This window comes from Artemia sp. Qi Xiang Cuo, chromosome 18, assembly GCF_049724085.1.
Source record: "Artemia sp. Qi Xiang Cuo chromosome 18, ASM4972408v1, whole genome shotgun sequence".
Taxonomy (NCBI): Eukaryota; Metazoa; Arthropoda; class Branchiopoda; order Anostraca; family Artemiidae; genus Artemia; species Artemia sp. Qi Xiang Cuo.
Genome location: NC_142811.1, coordinates 56,090,879 through 56,106,574, shown reverse-complemented (window position 1 = coordinate 56,106,574; position 15,696 = coordinate 56,090,879). Strand labels below are relative to the sequence as shown.

The 15,696-nt window shown below is 35.2% G+C and overlaps 2 protein-coding genes and 1 pseudogene across 2 annotated transcripts in view; all 3 read right to left on the bottom strand.

The window, feature by feature from the left end:
* The window catches only part of LOC148941675 (uncharacterized), an 81,441-nt gene extending 72,148 nt beyond the window's left edge, over window positions 1-9,293 (bottom strand). The window contains exon 1 of the mRNA XM_089103916.1: window positions 9,237-9,293. The gene's annotated coding sequence lies outside the window, so the exon portion shown is untranslated. The remainder of the gene's footprint in view (window positions 1-9,236) is intronic.
* Window positions 6,604-8,121, bottom strand: LOC148941676 (CAAX prenyl protease 1 homolog pseudogene; annotated as a pseudogene).
* A 1,816-nt stretch (window positions 9,294-11,109) lies between the features above and the next one.
* Window positions 11,110-15,388, bottom strand: LOC148941674 (uncharacterized). Its single transcript, XM_089104222.1, has 3 exons — window positions 15,343-15,388; window positions 12,442-13,479; window positions 11,110-11,756 (listed from the first exon to the last, which is right to left on the bottom strand). The coding sequence occupies exons 1-3, from the start codon at window positions 15,386-15,388 to the stop codon at window positions 11,110-11,112; spliced, it is 1,731 nt and encodes a 576-aa protein (XP_088960348.1).
* Between the last annotated feature and the right edge of the window lie 308 nt (window positions 15,389-15,696).

The following is a 15,696-nucleotide window of genomic DNA, read 5'->3' as shown; positions in this document are numbered from 1 at the left end:
AGAAACGGAAAAATGGGACGGCAGTAGCAGTCTACATTACCCATTTTTCCGGCCCAGTTTTCCAGAAAATGCCGAATATAGACGTGGCTTAGCTTTCTGCAACGTTTTGGTCAAATCAGGACGAAATCTTGGCAGGATTTTTAAATGAATAAAATCATAAGTATGGATTATCAAAAACTACACGATCTTATAACTTTGGTTCAAGGCTACACCCAGCTATATAATCCTGCGCACCCAGGCTATAAGAAAACTGAGAAAAACGGTGTCATTTGGCTCTCTATTCCTCAACAGCTTTCGGAAGAAGGTAAGAACATAGGTCATGCTGTTCCAATAATTTGAAATCTTTGCCTTAAAGCGCAACGTTATTTTAGCCATAGTTCGAACAGAAACGGACGGATTTCCGCAATGTGTAAACGAACCATGAAGTGCCATTTGAAAGAAGACCCGTTCTTTTGCACTAAAAGGCTAGGCACACGTAGCCGATTTCGGGAAACGATTTCAGCAAGGGTGTATTCCACGTCGAGTGATTATAATTAATGATGCTAATAGGCGGGGCTTATTGACGCTTTCCGGTGATCAATCATTATTAATTACGATTAATTTACGATAATCATGAAATACGATTAATTACATGCCTGTAGCTCTAAAGCCCTAGTATATTCCTTGTCTAGAACGTAAATAATGATGATTAATCACCAAGAAACGTCACTAAGCCCCGCCTCTTAGCATCATTAATTAGAGTCACTCTACGTGGAATACACCCTTGCTGAAATCGGTTGCCGAAATCAGCTACGTGTGCCTAGCCCTTAAGATCTCACATCTTTCTGTAAAGATTTCCGTTCTTTAACTCATCTTTGTTCTAAAATCTTACAGCTCACTGATGTTAGCAAAAAGTGTGAAAGATGCCGTCTTTCTACCAAATAGCACAATGATGGGAGATCTTTGATGATATACTCATAATTGTTCTAAGACCGCTGATCAGAGCAGAATGATGAAAGGCGTTTGCAAAAGAATGCTATAAGATGCAAGATCTTAGCGCTAAGATTTCACTTTTAAGCGTTCTTAGTTAAAAGATGTAAGATCTTAGCACAAAGATGAGTGAAAATACAGCCCTAGAGATTCTTTGTCCGAGAGGACAAGGGTTCGAATCCTAGTGTACTCAATTATATGGGTTTGGGATGGGGGTCAGTGGCGTGACTCTGTAAGCTCAGCCAGAGTCGACCCAGATTTTAAATGGGCACCTGGAGGAATCTAGGTAAGGTAAACCGGAAGGGTGTGCGAAAGCACAGGATGGTTGGCCCCCAAACCCCCTATTGCACTTCCAGGCTGAAGGGCCAAGAAACGGAAATCAGCACCGCCGGTAGGGACTGTAACGTCCAATACCGTACTGTTTACCTTTTTTTCAATCTAAAAGTCAAAAGTGATTAAAGATTAATCAGCCTACCCCTCAAGCTCATTAATTTTCCGAACATAACGTATTTTATTTATTTTTCTAATAGAAAAATATAAAATATTATTTTCTTTCTCCATGGAAAAGACAATGTCAATAGAAAAGAACAAAATTTAATTTAAAATAATTTTTCCACAACATCAAATTTCAAAGAAAAGCATAGAGCTCCATGAGAGGATCTTTCCATGGAAAAGGAACTGGATTTTCCTATAGAGCTCCATTCAACCAAAAAAGCAGAAATTAGTCAAATAATCTTCCAAGCATAAAACTACCACAAATAACGATTAATTATAAATGAAACTCAAAACAAAGAGAAATTACAATTAAAAACCAAAAGACAGTCTCCATTTGGCAGATTCTGCAAATCTGCACCGCCAATCAGCAAATTTTACTTCAATGGAGACTTCTTTTCCGGCTCCGTATAGGCAGTTTGCAGATACTGCAACCTTCGACGTTGCTTTCTCTGCAAGACGGACGAATGGCAGATTCTGCAAAATGGAGACTGGCTTCAAGTAAATCACAAAACGAGCAGAAGTTAACATGAATAAGGCTAAAAATCTCCATGCCTTCTCAAGATCGAAATGTAATTTGCACTTTAATGAAAAACAAAATACATTTGATTTTTTTTTGTTTTTAGCTTTAATAAATATAAAATTATTCACAGTCCATGGAATAAATTTTACTATATGTATATTAAACTGACTGTACTTGAATCGACTAGGTTTGGGTCCGATTGGATTTTTTTTGGCGGGAACCTTAAGCAGGCTTTTACATATTGATTCTCATTGTCACTTGTCTTGTATCCAAGGCTGTTGCCCCAGTGAGGCAGGAGGTTGATCTTCACCATCCATTACTTTTCATATTTTCATTTAATCTTTGGCATAGTTTTTGTGTCTTGCAATATATATTCTGAGAGATCCAATAGGTTAGGATGGATCCTATAATTCAATAAATACAAAATTTTGAGAACTATTGGAAGCGTCCCCAAATTTACATGCAATCAAGAAAATGAACCGTTTTATATATTGTTTATATATATTAAAATGAATGGTTATAAAGCATTGCACAGCTTGACACGTGCTATTAGGGTGGAGCTCGAAATATTCCTTAATATAAATATTTACCAGGCTTCTAAGTGCAAACCTCCTAAAAATGGTGTGAAATTCAAACAAAAGTACATGAAGTTGTTAATAAATAATGATTTAAAGTAAGTCAGGTTGGCCGAGTGGTTAAGGCGCCAGATTCAAGGTCTGGTCTCGTATGGGATCGTGGGTTCAAACCCCACACCTGACAATTTTTAATAAGCCTTGCAAAGAAAATTTTTAATGTATCAAGTAACTGATAAAACTTATTTAATCCCAATTTATTGTGAATTATGATAATCCTTTATGTAACCACTTCAAAAATCTACTCTCATCAAGAGGATTACTGGTAACTTACCAGCTCTCATCAAACTACCATCATCTCACCTACTATCATACAAGAACATTGAGCCGTATGACCCCTAGACTTCTCCGGAGCCTGACGTCTTCACAATCATCATCATTTTCATTGCTACTGTCGTCACTTATGTAATTGGGGATTATTGTTGTCGTCCCTTTAATGAAATCCTTACTGTACTACAACAAACAGGAAAAAGCCTATGGCTTTTTATTAATTGGAATAGTAAGAGACGACATGGCTACAACCTACGATTATGACATCATTAATATATTCTTAACATGAAATAATAACCTTATTTTAGTTACTATGGGCTGGAAGTTTGTTCTTCACTGTAAAAAAACTGAAAAATATTTTAATGATAATCTTAACATGAAATAATAATCTTATTTTAGTTACTATGGGCTGGAAGTTTGTTCTTCACTGTAAAAAAACTGAAAAATATTTTGTAGTAACGAACGGTAAGGAGCAACTCGGCTCCTTAGTAACCAACACTCTTAAAAATAGAACTTGGATAAGAATGGATACATCAAAAGTATAAGGTTATTATGTTGATTCCAAATACGTAAAGCTCATTAAGCTCAATGCTACCCATCAAAAGCTACCAGCCTGAGAAAATGTGCTTGATTTTTGAAAAAGTGGAAAAACATCCTCAAAAATTTAAGTACACTCAAGGAAAGTCCCACCATCAGATTCAGCATATTATATTGTCGTATAAATGAGCTTGAGATTTCAAGTTCTTTTAAACGAAAATGTAGAATTTTGCCTGAAATTGATGCATGTTTATTTGTTTTTGTTTGCTTGTTTTTTTGCTTTCCCAAAGAGTGATTGTACTACCGATTATCCTATAAGATAGGAAGAGAGCTTGTTTGATAGAAAATAAAAAGATGTAGTGCCCTTTTTAAGTGACCAAAAGATTGGAGGACAAACCTTTAAACAAACCCAACCGCACCTTATTGTCTCCAATCTTCATTTATTACTTGTAATTTCACTGCTGGAATATCCTTTTTCGTTTAGCAGCCTGAACTTATAAATGATTTTTGATAAAATTGGAGTTGCCCTTTCCCTGAAAGTCATAAATAAGAATTTGCTTAACGCAATAAAGAAAACTAAAAAAAAGTTAAAGCTCTATCTTGATCAGATAAAGTACGATGTGGTACATAGCCCAGGTCTGCTTGTTAGCTTCTTGTAAAGCTATTACATTCATTTTTGACACCACTCTTACAGACGTCCATTGGTAAGCTTGGGCTGCTTCAATATTGAACTGTTAATAAAGGGTATAACCACCTTCTGTCATTTGTGTTGATTTTTAGGATCATCTATATTTTCCTGTCTTGATTGCTTCAAAACCCTGTATCCTTGTTGGTCTTTAAACTAATTGGCCCTTATGCCCTTTGTGTTTTAACAAAATTTTTCTTTGATTAAATGTTTTATTTTTTTAATTTTTTTCCCCTTTGAAGTAAAACAAAATCTATCTTTGAAAAAACTGCATCAAAAATGCAGTTTTCTTATGAAAAGTGACACTATTTTTAATTTTTTGTTTAATGATTAAAAAGGCACCAGATCTTTTAATTTTCGTTTGAATGAGCCCTCTCGCAATATTCTAGGACCATTGGGTAGATACAATCATCCCTGGGGAAAAGAAAAGACAAACAAATAAACATGCATCCGTGATCTTTCTTCTGGCCAAAAATACCAAATTCCACATTTTTGCATATAAGAGCTTGAAACTTCTACACTTAGGTTCTCTGATACGCTGAAACTGATGGGGTGATTTAAGCTTCGATGACTTTTGGGGGGTGATTTCCTCTTTTTTCGAAAATAGGGCAAATTTTCCTAGGCTCGTAACTTTTGATGAGTAAGAATAAACTTGATGAAATTTAAATATTTAAAATCAGCATAAAAATCCAATTCCTTTGGTGTGTCTATTAATATTAAAATTCCGTTTTTAGAGTTTCTGTTACTATTGAAACGAGTCGTTCTTACTATACAGGTCACATATGGTTATAACCTATACGATTAAAAGTCATTCATCAAGCTTGTGCCCGAAAATCCATTTTTTTCAAATATGACTCTATTTTAAAAAACCTAACAAAATTTACCAAAAATTAACGAAAAACAAAACTAATTTTAAAATTTTCGGGTATTTTTCTAGTTTAAATTAAAAGATTAAAATTATTGCCCAGATACCATAAATGTTTATGCAGTTTACAACTTTATCGATTCTGAACTAAAACTAAAATAAAAATGTATTTTTAAATTTTTACGCAGCGTCACTAATTACGTCATATATGGTTATTAGTACACAATCGGTATTAGATCTTGCGTCACATCATTTGTTACTTCATATATGGTTATGATTGCTTAAAAAATCAAATATCTTTGAAAATACTCTAATATGAAAAGACATCAAAAATACAGTTTTTTTGTATAAAGTGATTCTATTTCTATTTTTTGTTTTTTTGACCAAAAAATACACTAGAACTTTTAATTTCCGTTTAAATGAGCCCTCTTGCAACATTATAGGACCACTAGGTCGATACGATCCCCCCTGGGAAGAAGAAAAAACAAATAAACACGCATCCGTGATCTTTCTTCTGGCAAATAAACAAATTCCACATTTTTGTAGATAGGAGCTTGAAACCACTACAGTAAGGTACTCTGATACGCTGAAACCGATAGTGTGATTTTCATTAAGATTCTATGACTTTTGGGGGGTGTTTTCTCTTTTTTCAAAAATAGGGCAAATTTCCCCAGGCTCGTAGCTTCTGATCAGTAAGAATAAACTTGAAAAAACTTAAATGTTTAAAATTAGAATACAAATCCAATTCTTTTGATGTATCTATTGATATTAGAATTCCGTTTTTGGAGTTTCGGTTACTATTGTGATGTGCCACTCTTACTATACAGTTTGTTACCACGAACTGTTTGATTATAACTAAGCTACCGCTGCAACCAGGATTTAAAATAAAATGTAACCTCATATGACGTCACATATACCACAGACCTCTTTTTCTTTTCCCTGTTGTATCAGTTACTATGAGATAGACTTCGATCCTTACTGTAAAGCAATAATAACTGCAATGCCAATTCAAGGTAAAAAAGAGTCGATAGATATAGTTAGGTCAATATCCAAACAATTAATCCTTATGCGCAATGCGAAAGTATAATCTTTCCTGGAAAACAACATCACCGCCCGAGTGCTGAATGATATTTTTCTGGTGGTTTCAATGCGAGAGAAGTAAGTGAACGGTCGGAGGCTGTCTACCTTGTCCCCGCAATTTAAGGGGCAAGCCCAGTGGGTATCACGGCTCTTGCTAACAACTTTCCCCCCTCTTACGCTTACTTTTCTTACCCTACATCAATCGCACCGTAATTGCCTACAAATATCGTATGTCCAGTTTGATCTTAATTGTGAACTTTTATAATTTTGAAGGTCACTGAATTAATTAAGTTCTTGTTAGTGAAGTAATAAGTCTAAAAACAGATGCTTACACTCTAAAGACTGAAAATGAAAATTTACTGTCCCAAGGGAATTTGATATAGACAGCAAAACGATAATCTGATTATGTACATATATCCAAACTGGAAGTCCACAGGGGAGAATCACAGCTTTAGCAGGGTTATATCTAAAAAAAATTTGGTGTTAACACAACGAAGTCTGAATCAATTTTTTTTTTTTTTTTTTTTTTTTTTTTTTTTTTTGTTTTTTAGTAAGAAGTATGTATTACAAAAATCAAATGACTACTGCAATGCAGTGAAAACAAACAAAGCACTAAACCAGCTTGTTTAAGTGAACTAGGTGGCAACACTACTAATCACTTTTCACCGACTCCTTTTTATCATCAATAGCAGCTATTCTCTGAAGAAGTGGAGGATGAGAATGATGCCGGCTGGAGAAGAGCCAGTCATACACAGGGAATTCCAAATTATCTTTGCTCAACTTTACGAGTCCTTTTTTCAAGTTTTCGGCATATCCTAACTTCTTTGCAAATGCATCCGCGGCAAATTCAAATCGGCGAGACATCAAGGTCATTCCAAAGTTTAGAACGGTGTTGCAGGGAGCTACAATATAGGACATGACTATATACAGACAAATAAAAACTGGGGTCTCTTCATCAAAACCGAAACCAACATACAATGGCTTGTACTTGAATAGACTATTGAACACCAAAAACAGTAGAAATAAGCTGGCCTCTGCTATAATGATATTTTTCAGGACATGATTCAGTTTCCAGTGGCCCAGCTCATGACCAAGTACAGCGAGAACTTCATCAGTTGTGCATCCAGTTTTCTTTGTTTCAGTCTTCCCTGATCCATCTTGCTTTTCAGACTCCTTTTTGGCTTCATTCTCGGGGGACGCTTCTCGGATCTTTGCTGCTTCTGATTCTTCCAACAATGTGTCAAATAGAACAATTCGTTTATTTTTGAAAAACCCATACAAGTAGGCATTGCTATGAGATGAAAGTTTTGAACCTTCCACAACATAAAGTTTGTAGAGAGGGAAGTCAATACGCGCTGCCAAGGATTCAATCTTCGCTTTAAGATCCCCATCAGGCAATGGAGTATACTTGTCAAACGACTGAGAAATGTAGTCAGGAAAAATAATCATCAAAGCCAGACTAACCAGAGAAACATTTACCCATAGATAAACAAAACACGAGTTTCCACCATTTTTGACCATCCATACGACAGAAGCAACAAAGGGTAGGCTTATTGCCTGAGAGACTAGAAACTTTTTCAGCTTATCTTTGAAATGAAATCCGTATGTCTGTTTGTCGAAACCATGCTTTTCTTCAATCACAAAATTATTGTAAGTAGAAAAAAGGAGATCAAGTACTGTGGAAACAGCATTAGCTAAAAATAGAAATGCTATGCCATGTACAATTTCACATTCAGCACCATAACCAAATAATTGTATAAGGTTGCCAGCTGCTTTCCAAAGATACTTTTCACCCCAATAAAATGCAAACGCTGTATTTATGCACTGTTTGATCAGTCCAGCAACCATTCCAAACCAACTCCTATCAAGTCCATACTCTCTTGACTTCTTAAACGTTTCTTCGTCAATTAAGGCTCTCACTTCTTTGGGTACTTCCTTATTTTCTTTATAAACCTTGTGCTGGCGGTATGAGAGGTAAGATTCCCATAGAAATTGGACTGTCATAAAACCAATTGATCCATAGAATATAAATTTTTCATTCATCTTAGGAGAACTGTTGCTCTATCCTTGTGTAACTGAACCATCATGCAACTCTCGTGTATCGAGTCAATTGAAGCAAAAGGAAAACCAAACTAATTTTTAAATTTTCAGGTTTTTTTCTGGTTTGAATTAAAAAATGGAAATTATTGTTCAGACACCGTAAATATTTTTCCACTTTGCAGCTAAATAAAATTTTTGTTCTTAAATGGTAACTACATGAAAATTTTCAAATTTTCCACAAAAGTGTGACAAGTGTCATGACGTTATTGCTATTTTTACTACATGATTTCACTTGCAAAAACAAAAATTAAGGCTCTTAAAGAATTTTCTCAAACTTCTGAGCTATCTAAAATGTTTTTTTAAGGCCAGAACATATCAGGATACCAATTTTCCCTAAAAAACATGGAGCCGTTTTCGAGAAAAATACACAATTATTGCTCGTTTATAAGGATAGTATTCATTTAAATACTTTAATTACTGTAATACTTTAATTACGGCTATAGTTCAATTTTCCGTTGGAGAGAATTTATAACGGGGTGCGATTTCCGTTCGGGGAGATTTTTTAATGTTGAATTAAAAGTACTATCTTTTAAATTTAAAATTCAAAATAGAAACTCGTTTTAGTTACATCCTAGCTAAAATAATGAAATTAATATGAGTTCCTTTGGACTTGAGTCTCTCTAAGTCTTACAAAATCGGTATTTGAATACCGATTATATTTGATACTCCATATTTACAAAATCGGTCTGATTATAGTCTTGTAAAGGTACACAGTCTTATTAGGAGCTAAGCCCAGTTCTTTCCCACCAGTCGTTGATACTGGATTAGTGAGGATTTAGCTTTCCATGCATTGTCCGTGCAGTGAGCTTTCTAGCTCCGCTGATGATCAAAGATGATTCCAAGGTACTTCACCTTTCTTTTCATAGACATCTAATTCTCATAAGGTTTTAGAGCAAAATGGGCTTGCATTTCCTCTTTTTTGTGAAAACTATTAAATCTCTTATTGGGAACTCGCCTTGTGCAAGATTTTCGTTGATTCTATGTGTTCTCTTCTTGTTGTTTTTTGCTTATGGCTACTTCGCCATTATAAGACTGTGTGTGCTGGTCAGAACTATATAAAAAGATAATTTTAGTTATCATTACCTGAAAATACTAATGTAGATAATAACAAACAATTTAAGAACATGGTGTCCATGTAGCTAAGGTGACCGATAAGCACTGGTTACGATCTCTTATTATAATTTGATGTATTCTCTTATCTATTCATGATAGATTTCAAGGATTTTGACATATCAGTATTGATGTCTGAAAATTTACAAGAATTCGTTAAATTCCAACAAATGTTGTATTTCCCAAGACTTGGACATAGGTCATGTTGGTTTTAAGTTTTTGTCATGTCGATGAAATACAAAAATTATTCTATCGGAATTTGAAATTCTTCGTCAAAATATTTTGAACCCTTTTTTACCAAGTTTTTACCGTTTTAATCTCGAATTTTGTACCTGCTACTTTAAAGAACTTGCTTAACATCTTCTGGTTGAACTTGTCAACATCAAACATTAAGTACTTGTTGGGTAAGCCTCCTTTTATACCTCTTGATTTAAGACTAGATACAGGGATGGTAAACTTTACTGATATGATATGTATATTCTCGATTCAGGTTGAGACCATTCTATCCATACTGACATGGTAGGTGAAAGTTACTTAGAAGCATTTCCGTTCTAATGAGCTCTCTCCCGATACACTACAACCACTGGTTTGACATAGTCGTCTCTGGAGAAAAAAGAGAGGCAGAGGAAAAATATATTTTAATAAAAGACGGTGAAGCAATTATATATATATATATATATATATATATATATATATATATATATATATATATATATATATATATATATATATATATATATATATATATATATATATATATATATATATATATATATATATATATATATATATATATATATATATATATATATATAAAAAAAAAAAAAAAATATATATATATATATATATATATATATATATATATATATATATATATATATATATATATATATATATATATATATATATATATATATATATATATATATATATATATATATATATATATATATATATATATATATATATATATATATATATATATATATATATATATATATATATATATATATATATATTTGGCAGGGCGCTGAAAACCCTAGCTACATCTTTGATTACATAGGTGTTTTTGTGGTCTCAAATATGACTTCAGGGTAATTTTTTCGCCATGCAGCAGGAGGGATCGTCCTGTGCGGGATTTTTATGCAGAAAGATGAGAGAGATTTTACGCATCTTTGCATGTTTGGGTTATGCCTGCACTGAGATGTGGGGTCCCTGGTTGCGCGGAGTCATGTGTGGCCGCACAGGTTGCACCCTACCCAATAGCACCGCTGGGTGGAAGTAGTTGTCCGCCTCAAAGATTGGTAATTTGTGAGAAATCTGACAAAATGGGGTACTGTTTCTGGAATAGGTCAGGTTTATCTGGCTTGTGGCCACTTTTAACCTCAGGGATAAAAGTGCTTGTTAGCTATTTTGAATTTATTTTTATCGACTAAACAGTAAATTGAGAATCTTTCATTACAGACTATCAAATTTGTTCTTGTATGGTAAGGTTTTGCCTGATATTACCTTTAGTAATGTCTTTTGGGGCATATAAAATTAGTATTTTCTGTCCGTCCCCATCCTATGCAAACAAAGTCTCTCTATCCTAAAGAAAATTAATTTTATGGTGGGAGGGTGTCATAGCGAAGGGTTTTTATTTTGCAGCTATTTGGACATACAGTGGATTTTATACTTCACTGAGTATTTTATTCAAAAAAGGCTTTAATGTATTAAATGACACTTTTTTGGCTTCCCCAAAAAAGTGACTCAGAATAAGCTTTTATATTTCCCACGTAAGAAAAAAAAACTATTTAAAAGTAAAATATAATTTCCAATAAATACATTCTTACAATAAATATCAACTTTAATGATTGAAATTAAAACTATATACTTGGCAATTAGCCTCAGCCGGGTCTAAGCATTGTTGCTTATCCACGCTGAAATGTAAATTTCCAGGACAGAATTGAAATATCGGAATGCTATTGGCACATTGATAAAATGAGTGGCAGTCAAGTGGGTTCGCAAAAAGTCCGTCCGGCTGTGGGCACTCAAAATTGGGATCCGGGGTTGCAGTTTGAATATTCGGAGATGTTCGAATAAAGTCGCTTGTTGTGCAAGATGCATCTGTTGTGCATTGCTCCACTGTAGCATTATAAAATGTTCCATCTGGACAGTAGAGTAGCCAGGCATTGCCATTGTCGCAGTTTATGTGCGATGTACAGTCTTCTGGATTTGGGAAAAATCCATTTCTATTAGAGCAGTCAAACCACCATACAGGAGTTGGCTCCGTAATTGGCTCCTCAGTTATATCATTTGAAGATGTTCGAATAAGATCGCTTGTTGTGCAAGATGCATCTGTTGTGCATTGCTCCACTGTAGCATTATAAAATGTTCCATCTGGACAGTAGAGTAGCCAGGCATTGCCATTGTCGCAGTTTATGTATGATGTACAGTCTTCTGGATTTGGGAAAAATCCATTTCTATTAGAGCAGTCAAACCACCATACAGGAGAAGGCTCTGTAATTGGCTCCTCAGTTATATCATTTGGAGATGTTCGAATAAAGTCGCTTGTTGTGCAAGATGCATCTGTTGTGCATTGCTCCACTGTAGCATTATAAAATGTTCCATCTGGACAGTAGAGTAGCCAGGCATTGCCATTGTCGCAGTTTATGTACGATGTACAGTCTTCTGGATTTGGGAAAAATCCATTTCTGTTAGATCAGTCAAACCACCATACAGGAGTTGGCTCTGTAATTGGCTCCTCAGTTATATCATATGGAGATGTTCGAATAAAATCGCCTGTTGTGCAAAATGCATCTGTTGTGCATTGCTCCACTGTAGCATTATAAAATGTTCCATCTGGACACTAGAGCAGCCATGCATTGCCATTATCGCAGTTTATGTACGATGTACAGTCTTCTGGATTTGGGAAAAATCCATTTCTGTTAGAGCAGTCAAACCACCATACAGGAGTTGGCTCTGTAATTGGCTCCTCAGTTATATCATATGGAGATGTTCGAATAAAATCGCCTGTTGTGCAAAATGCATCTGTTGTGCATTGCTCCACTGTAGCATTATAAAATATTCCATCTGGGCACTAGAGCAGCCATGCATTGCCATTATCGCAGTTTATGTACGATGTACAGTCTTCTGGACAATGCATTTCTATTAGAGCAGTCAAACCACCATACAGGAGTTGGCTCCGTAATTGGCTCCTCAGTTATATCATCAGTTACAAGCTCTCTTTCTTTTTGAGCTGTTCCACATGGAGGTGGAACATTGAAAGGGAAATCACAGACGTTGTTTTCGACATTGTATACTAGTCCTGGACTGCAGGATTGCTCGTAAGAATTTCCTCCAGAGCAAACAAAGTAAGTTTCGCAGTTATCTGGGTTAGGGAAATAACCATCTGGCTGCGGGCATGGAAACCTTGTTCCACAGGGTGGATAAAAGTTAGCTGGAAAATCACACGCAAGAATCTCTGGATTAAATGTTAGTCCTGGTGGGCAGCTTTGTGCTATTGATTCGCCATTTGCGCATTGATAAAACATTGAGCAGTCTTCATGGGGGAAAACGCCATCATCTGGGCAAACAAAAGGTTCACCTGGAGTGGTAGTTAGGTCTGGTTTCGGAGATGTAATAGGTTTTTCTGATGTGGTGGGTACTTCAGATGCAGTTAGGGTTGTTCTTAAAGCTGGTTTGGTTTTGCTCACAGCAACTGTTGAGGAAGCTGTTGTTCCTGGTACTTGTGGGGTTGAGCTTCCCCCAGGTAGAGTTGATGATATCTGACTGCAGTCCACAGCACTAGGATAATCACAAGACTCTGTCTGGGGATTAAAAACCAGACCACTTGGACAGTTAACTAAGAACGCATTACCATTGCTACAAACATAGTATGATGAGCAGTCATACGGGTTTTGGAAAATTCCGTCTGCAGATGGACATTCAAAGGTTGGAGCTGGGGGTTTAGTGGTAACAGTTATTGGGTTTTGCGTTGATCCATCGGGAAGTGTGCGATTCGTGCAGTCTACAAGTTCTGGGTAGTTGCAGCCTGCCCATTTAAGATCGAAAAAGTAGTCGTATTTACATTGATAAAGTGAAGCTTTCAAATCGATGCATTGAACGTATTTGTCACAAGTAACCCATGGGAATGATCCGCCTGCATCTGGGCACTTGTACTCCGGTAAAAATCCGATCAATTCATCTTCAGGACCAGCGCGTAAACTATAGCTTCCTGTATTAGAAATAAATATTTTAGTGTTTTATTGCTGAAAATTGCATGGAAGGAGTAGAATCAAAAGTGACACTGACCAGTATTATAAATATTAACTCTGAAAAATGGAACTTTTATAATAATGTATTTTTCTAGGATTTGGCTTTTTATGTTGATCCTAAAAATGTAAAGCATTCAGCAACTCCTTAAGTTTAGAGTTATCTATCAAAATTTATGAGAGTAAAAAAATTATTATTTCTAAAGAAGAGAGGCAATGATTGCCAAAAAGTTTTGTGATCTCGATGCTAAGTCTACCATTCTATTCGAAGTGTCTGGTAACACCAAGAGCTATCTTAACCCTTTATCTGAAAAAAGGCTGTGTAAAATTTCGTGTTCTCTGAAGCGACCCACTAGCATTAACTTAGTAAAGAATTCTTGAGAATGGTGGTCTTGGATTCTTATCTCTTTTTCTTTTTCGTTATTTTTTTTCCAGGAGTAGTGAATCTGAATAAGTGGTGGTAAAATATTCATTCGAGCTCAGATCTTGAGTTTCACTTTTAAGTGAAATAAAAGATTTAGTCACAGCAAGGTATAAATGGTGAAAGTAAGTGACTAGCAAAACGTGATTTTGGCCCAACGAGGCCAAAAATTTATCAAGTGATGATTTTAAGAAGATCTGTTAGCTTAAAACTGCTGTAAGCCCTATTACATGGCCATTCAATTTCTTATGACTTACAGCTGTGATTTTTATTTTAATAATTATGTAAATTTAAGAATTTCTTACAGATGTGGGTATATATTAAAATACTTAAAAGTGTAATTTTCTGAAGTATTTTTGGATACCACTTAAACAATATTTGGTATTTAAATATGGTAATGCTTTTGAATGAAGTGAACTACTTCTTTTTGGCTTGATACTATGAATTCCACGTCTCCAATGGATTTTCGCTCTTAACAGATATTTCAAATTGCTGAAAATATAGATTTTCAAATTGGAACGGGATAAACATGAATCTATAAATAGATAAGGTGGAGGAGGAGTATACGCAGTTGTGCTGACCTTTGGCGGCTTGGTGGTGTAGCAGTAATATGAGATTGGTTTGAATCCCTAAAAAAAACAACATCAACAACACACAGCTATGTGAACCTATGGTAAGCCACTCAGTAAATAGCCATAGGCGTGAAGATATTTCCTCTGAAAACGTTTCAATGTCAAAAAACAAAAACAACAATAATATCTTGTTGGCTACGCTACAACGTTCAGGAATATCCAGACTATCATACCATTCATTTTCTTCTAAATGTTCAAAATCTTAAAATTTTATACAAAACAAATTCGATTCGATTTAGGCGGTCGAACCCTGTCGGTCGTATCCTGTGATCCTCTATAAGAGAGATAGATCGATCAACATTGATAGATCAAATTATGAAACTAATCACTGACTAAATTTTTCACTTCACAGTAAACATTAAAGTGAGTTTTCATTATCACAGGGACTTCTGAGTCGTAATTTAGTAAGAACGTCTGTGACAATGATTTTACGCTCTTCCGTTCAAATCTTTTTGTGACGAACTCAGTTCAACGGGTGATAATGACACCGACTTGAATTCCGCTTCTGTCCTGTCAGATGAGTTTTTGATCTTCACAGTGACTTTTGTTCTGGAGCTGGTCAGGAATTCTGTGACAATGATGTAACCTTCTCCTCCTCAGATCTCTTTGCGACGCGCTTAATTTTATCGAGAATAATGACAATGACAATCAAATTTCTCTTTTGCTCTGTCAGATGAGGTATTGATCTCAACAGCAACTTTTCTGCCGGAGTTGGTATGCAAGTCGATGACAATGATGCAACCTTCTTCTGCTCAGATATCTTTGTGACGCACTTAGCAGTGATGCTAAATGTGGTACAATTGTACCATTCTGGTACATATCACTTCTACTGGTACAATTTAGTACAATCCCACAAAAAATGGTACATTTAAAAAATTATGGTACAATGTGGTACAATTCAGTATTTTTGTATTGATGTTTGAATTCTTTCATCTATAAACAATTTTATTCACCCTGATCATCTTCGCCATAGTCAAGCTAAGTGTTACAACGTTGAAGCCAAGTTTCGCGTTCAAGAGAACTCTGATTTGTCTACCCGTGAAAAAATCGAATGTCGCATATGTTTATAGTTGTTTAAATGTTCTCCGGAGCACTCGCATCTCGGTCTGGGTTTTTATAATGCTTGT